Source organism: Pecten maximus, chromosome 17 (genome assembly GCF_902652985.1).
Source record: "Pecten maximus chromosome 17, xPecMax1.1, whole genome shotgun sequence".
Lineage (NCBI taxonomy): Eukaryota > Metazoa > Mollusca > Bivalvia > Pectinida > Pectinidae > Pecten > Pecten maximus.
The window spans coordinates 28978266-28984223 of NC_047031.1; the positions used below are offsets into that span (position 1 = coordinate 28978266).

General features: G+C 42.7%; 1 protein-coding gene across 1 annotated transcript; it reads left to right on the forward strand.

Moving 5' to 3' along the window:
* Positions 1-328: 328 nt before the first annotated feature.
* Positions 329-784, forward strand: LOC117315288. The gene has a single exon (XM_033869437.1). The coding sequence runs from the start codon at positions 329-331 to the stop codon at positions 782-784; it is 456 nt and encodes a 151-aa protein (XP_033725328.1).
* The last annotated feature ends 5174 nt before the right edge of the window (positions 785-5958 follow it).

The window sequence follows — 5958 nt, forward strand, 5'->3', positions numbered from 1 at the left end:
ACTGACAACGGGCCAACCAGTCGTCCCACTCCAAATATGCTGAGCGCTAAGCAGGAGTAGCAACTACCATTTTTAAAGACTCTGGTATGTCTCGGCTAGGGGACAGAACCCAAAGCCTTCTTCACAGCGGCGAACGCTCAACTAAAGGCCAAAAGTGAGGCATTGTCAAGGGAGACATTAGGAAGAAGAAAGTTGTTAAGAGAAAAGATAAGATCCCAAATTTAGTCGCCTCTTACGATCATGCAATGGGGGCAGCAGGTACAATTTTTACGCCCTACCTGCAAGGAAATTCAAAGAATTTTTTGAAGAATTCATACACAAGAAGAAAATGGAAACAGCAAAAAATCAATTGGATGACGCTGTACTCTACAAATGGCAAAAGAAAGCCATACAACAACTGGAAATTCAAGACAACAGGACTGTCTTATGGATATACGATAACGAAGGAAACTTAGGAAAAACATTCCTATCTCAATATTTGACGACTAAAAAAGATTGCATAGTCACGGAGAACGGAGGAAAGAAGGATCTTGCATACGCATACGGTGAAGAATACGTGATCTTTGACTATACCAGAAGTATGGAAGAACACATAAATTACTCTTTCATAGAAGTATTGAAGAATGGCAGAATCTTCTCATCCAAATACGAGAGCCGTATCAAAATCTTTGAACCAGCAAAGATCATGTGTTGTGCTAACTTTATGCCAGACAAAACTAAACTCAGTCAGGACAGATGGATGATCTGGAGTTTAAAAGACAAAGACTCTTTTGAAATTATGTAAATGCATTTATTGTACTCGGTACACCAGAGTGCGCTTTTGGCGCACAATATTACAAATAAAATGTATTCATCACAGTTCAACATCTCAAAGTTTTCATTTACTTCCATGTTTTGTGAATCCTGAGCAGGAATAATCCGGGTGACATCATCTATTAGGGTTACTTCATCTTCTAATCCAGCATAGGCTTGACCGTTGCGAAGTCCACGAAACTGGTAGGTGTAGGTAAATTGACATTCAATATCATGCTTTGAGCTAATATTTGATATAATATATTGTACTGAGTTCGGAAAGTAAGCGTTAGTTAGCAGATTAGAACAATCAAGCCAGGGTGAAGTGCAGTTAACGGTTTACTTCTAACTGGTGAGTTTGCTATAGGGCTAGTCTTTGAGCATTCCTAAGTAGACCTATAGTAAGTTCATTTCAATTTGCCATAGATCTGTAGATATATGACGATGCCGGTAAAGGTTGCCATCGTTGGTTCATCCCACGTGAAAAGAATGGACTCTCGCAATGAGTTCATCCCTGGCGTTACATTAACGAGGTATTTCGGGAGGAGTGGCGGCAGGGATTGTCATACGAGGGAGTTCATTCCGCTTTTACGCGAGTTTGAACCCGATTTACTTCTTCAAATCGGGGGCAATGACATCAATGGCTCTTCGTCATATGACCTGATCGCTGAATAGATAATGGATTTCTGTTTGGAATATCTTATCACGATCAGGTCACTGCAACATATCTATGTGGAGTCATTGTTTGTTCGGTTGCGCCCCCAGTATACAGCGCCCCAGACGTATGATCACCTGAGGCTTCATGTTTGGTTTGGTGTATTTTGTTTAACGTCCTATTAACAGCTAAGGTTATTTAAGGACGGCCTCCCGTACGTGCGACATACATGCGTGTGGCGAGTGCGTTTTGGGAGGCTGCGGTATGTTCGTGTTAAGTCTCCTTGTGATAGGCCGGAACTTTTGCCGATTTATAGTGCTATATCACTGAAGCATACTGCCGAAGACACCCAGCAGCACACCCAACCCGGTCACATTATACTGATAACGAGCAAACCAGTCGTCCTACTCCAAATATGCTGAGCGCTAAGCAGGAGTATCAACTACCATTTTTTAAGACTCAGGTAGGTCTCGGCTAGGGGACAGAACCAAACACCTTCCTCACAGGGGCGAACGCTCAACTAAAGGCCAAAAGTGAGGCAGTGTCAAGAGAGACGTTAGGAATAAGAAAGTTGTTAAGAAAGAAGAGAAAAGATAAGATCCCAAATTTAGTCGCCTCTTACGATCATGCAATGGGGCAGCAGGTAAAATTATTACGCCCTACCTGCAGGGCAGTATTTTGATGGAAGTTGTAAATATTGAACAATGACATCGACTTAATTATCGTGTATTTATGATCAGTCTTCAATAATATTTTAATTTGATTTACATGAAATAAACTTTCTCGTTTACGGAAAGTATCGATGATTCCCGATTGTGGAACTATCTAGCGTTGAAATATAAAAAAAACGTCCAGTGCAGTTAACGGTTTACTTCTAACTGGTGAGTTTGTTAAACGGCTAGTCTTTGATCACAAGGAGACTTAACACGAACATACCGCAGCCTCCCAAAACACACATACGCACTCACCACACGCATGCATGTCGCACGCACGGGAGGCCGTCCTTAAATGACCTTAGCTGTTAATAGGACGTTAAACAAAATAAACCAAACCAAACCAATCTTTGATCATTCCTAAGTAGACCTATAGTAAGTTCAACATAATTTCAATTTGCCATAGATCTGTAGATATATGACGATGCCGGTAAAGGTTGCCATCGTTGGTTCATCCCACGTGAAAAGAATGGACTCTCGCAATGAGTTAATCCCTGGAGTTACATTAACGAGATATTTCGGGAGGAGTGGCGGCAGGGATTGTCATACGAGGGAGTTCATTCCGCTTTTACGCGAGTTTGAACCCGATTTACTTCTTCAAATCGGGGGCAATGACATCAATGGCTCTTCGTCATATGACCTGATCGCAGAATAGATAATGGATTTCTGTTCGGAATATCTTATCACGATCAGGTCACTGCAACATATCTATGTGGAGTCATTGTTTGTTCGGTTGCGTCCCCAGTATACAGCGCCCCAGACGTATGATCACCTGAGGCTTCATGTTTGGTTTGGTGTATTTTGTTTAACGTCCTATTAACAGCTAAGGTTATTTAAGGACGGCCTCCCGTACGTGCGACATACATGCGTGTGGCGAGTGCGTTTTGGGAGGCTGCGGTATGTTCGTGTTAAGTCTCCTTGTGATAGGCCGGAACTTTTGCCGATTTATAGTGCTATATCACTGAAGCATACTGCCGAAGACACCCAGCAGCACACCCAACCCGGTCACATTATACTGACAACGAGCAAACCAGTCGTCCTACTCCAAATATGCTGAGCGCTAAGCAGGAGTATCAACTACCATTTTTTAAGACTCTGGTAGGTCTCGGCTAGGGGACAGAACCAAACACCTTCCTCACAGGGGCGAACGCTCAACTAAAGGCCAAAAGTGAGGCAGTGTCAAGAGAGACGTTAGGAAGAAAAAAGTTGTTAAGAAAGAAGAGAAAAGATAAGATCCCAAATTTAGTCGCCTCTTACGATCATGCAATGGGGCAGCAGGTAAAATTATTACGCCCTACCTGCAGGGCAGTATTTTGATGGAAGTTGTAAATATTGAACAATGACATCGACTTAATTATCGTGTATTTATGATCAGTCTTCAATAATATTTTAATTTGATTTACATGAAATAAACTTTCTCGTTGACGGAAAGTATCGATGATTCCCGATTGTGGAACTATCTAGCGTTGAAATATAAAAAAACGTCCAGTGCAGTTAACGGTTTACTTCTAACTGGTGAGTTTGTTAAACGGCTAGTCTTTGATCACAAGGAGACTTAACACGAACATACCGCAGCCTCCCAAAACACACATACGCACTCACCACACGCATGCATGTCGCACGCACGGGAGGCCGTCCTTAAATGACCTTAGCTGTTAATAGGACGTTAAACAAACCAAACCAAACCAAACCAAACCAATCTTTGATCATTCCTAAGTAGACCTATAGTAAGTTCAACATAATTTCAATTTGCCATAGATCTGTAGATATATGACGATGCCGGTAAAGGTTGCCATCGTTGGTTCATCCCACGTGAAAAGAATGGACTCTCGCAATGAGTTTATCCCTGGCCTCACATTAACGAGGTATTTCGGGAGGAGTGGCGGCAGGGTTTGTCATACGAGGGAGTTCATTCCGCTTTTGCGCGAGTTTGAACTCGTTTACTTCTTCAAATCGGGGGCAATGACATCAATGGCTCTTCGTCAGATGACCTGATAGCCGATTAGATAATGGATTTCTGTTCGGAATATCTTATCACGATCAGGTCACTGCAACATATCTATGTGGAGTCATTGTTTGTTCGGTTGCGTCCCGAGTATACAGCGCCCCAGACGTATGAGCCCCTGAGGTTTCAAGTTTGGTTTGGTTTGGTTTGGTTTATTTTGTTTAACGTCCTATTAACAGCTAAGGTCATTTAAAGACGGCCTCCCGTACGTGCGACATATATGCGTGTGGTGAGTGCGTATGTGTGTTTTGGGAGGCTGCGGTATGTACGTGTTAAATCTCCTTGTGATAGGCCGGAACTTTTGCCGATTTATAGTGCTACCTCACTGAAGCATACTGCCAGGATCGATTAATTCAGAAATGGTTAAATGATATGCTTTATCAAAGCTTTGAGGAAAGTTGTAGATATTGAACATTGAAATCAACTGAATTATGTATTTATTATCAGTCTTAAATAATATTTTAATTTGATTTACATGAAATAAATTTTCTCGTTTACGGAAAGTATCGATGATTCCCGATTGTGGAACTCTCTTGCGTTGAAATATAAAAAAACGTCCTGTGCAGTTAACTGTTTACTTCTAACTGGTGAGTTTGTTATACGGCTAGTCTTTGATCATTCCTAAGTAGACCTATAGTAAGTTCAACATCATTTCAATTTGCCATAGATCTGTAGATATATGACGATGCCGGTAAAGGTTGCCATCGTTGGTTCATCCCACGTGAAAAGAATGGACTCTCGCAATGAGTTTATCCCTGGCGTTACATTAACCAGGTATTTCGGGAGGAGTGGCGGCAGGGTTTGTCCTACGAGGGAGTTCATTCCGCTTTTGCGCGAGTTTGAACCCGATTTACTTCTTCAAATCGGGGGCAATGACATCAATGGCTCTTCGTCAGATGACCTGATAGCCGATTAGATAATGGATTTCTGTTTGGAATATCTTATCACGATCGCGTCACTGCAACATATCTGTCGAGTCGTTGTTTGTTCGGTTGCGTCCCCGGTATACAGCGCCCCACACGTATGAGCACCTGAGGCTTCAAGTTAGGTTTGGTTTGGTTTATTCTGTTTAACGTCCTATGAACAGCTAAGGTCATTTAAGGACGGCCTCCCGTGCCTGCGACATGCAAGCGTGTGGTGAGTGCGTATGTGTGTTTTGGGAGGCTGTGGTATGTTCATGTTAAGTCTCCTTGTGGTAGGCCGGAAGTTTTGCCGATTTATAGTGCTACCTAACTGAAGCATATTGCCGAAGACACCCAGCAGGACACCCCACCCGGTCACATTATACTGAACGGTCTCAAAATGCAATATGCATAACTAGGCACCAAGGGGAACCTACATATTAAATTTGAGAAAGATCCCTTCACTACTTTCTGCGAAATGGTGATAACAAACTTTAATTGTCAAAATCCAAGATGGCTGCCTGTCGGCCATGTTTTTTTTCGATTGGTTTGGTTTGGTATATTTTGTTTAACGTCCTATTAACAGCTAAGGTCATTTAAGGACGGCCTCCCGTGCGTGCGACATGCATGCGTGTGGTGAGTGCGTATGTGTGTTTTGGGAGGCTGCGGTATGTTCGTGTTAAGTCTCCTTGTGATAGGCCGGAACTTTTCCCGATTTATAGTGCTACCTCACTGAGGCATACCGCCGAAGACACCCAGCAGGACACCCCACCCGGTCACATTATACTGACAACGGGCGAACCAGTCGTCCCACTCCTTATATGCTAAGCAGGAGCAGTAACACCATTTTTAAATACTCTGGTATGTCTCGGCCAGGGGACAGAACACAAA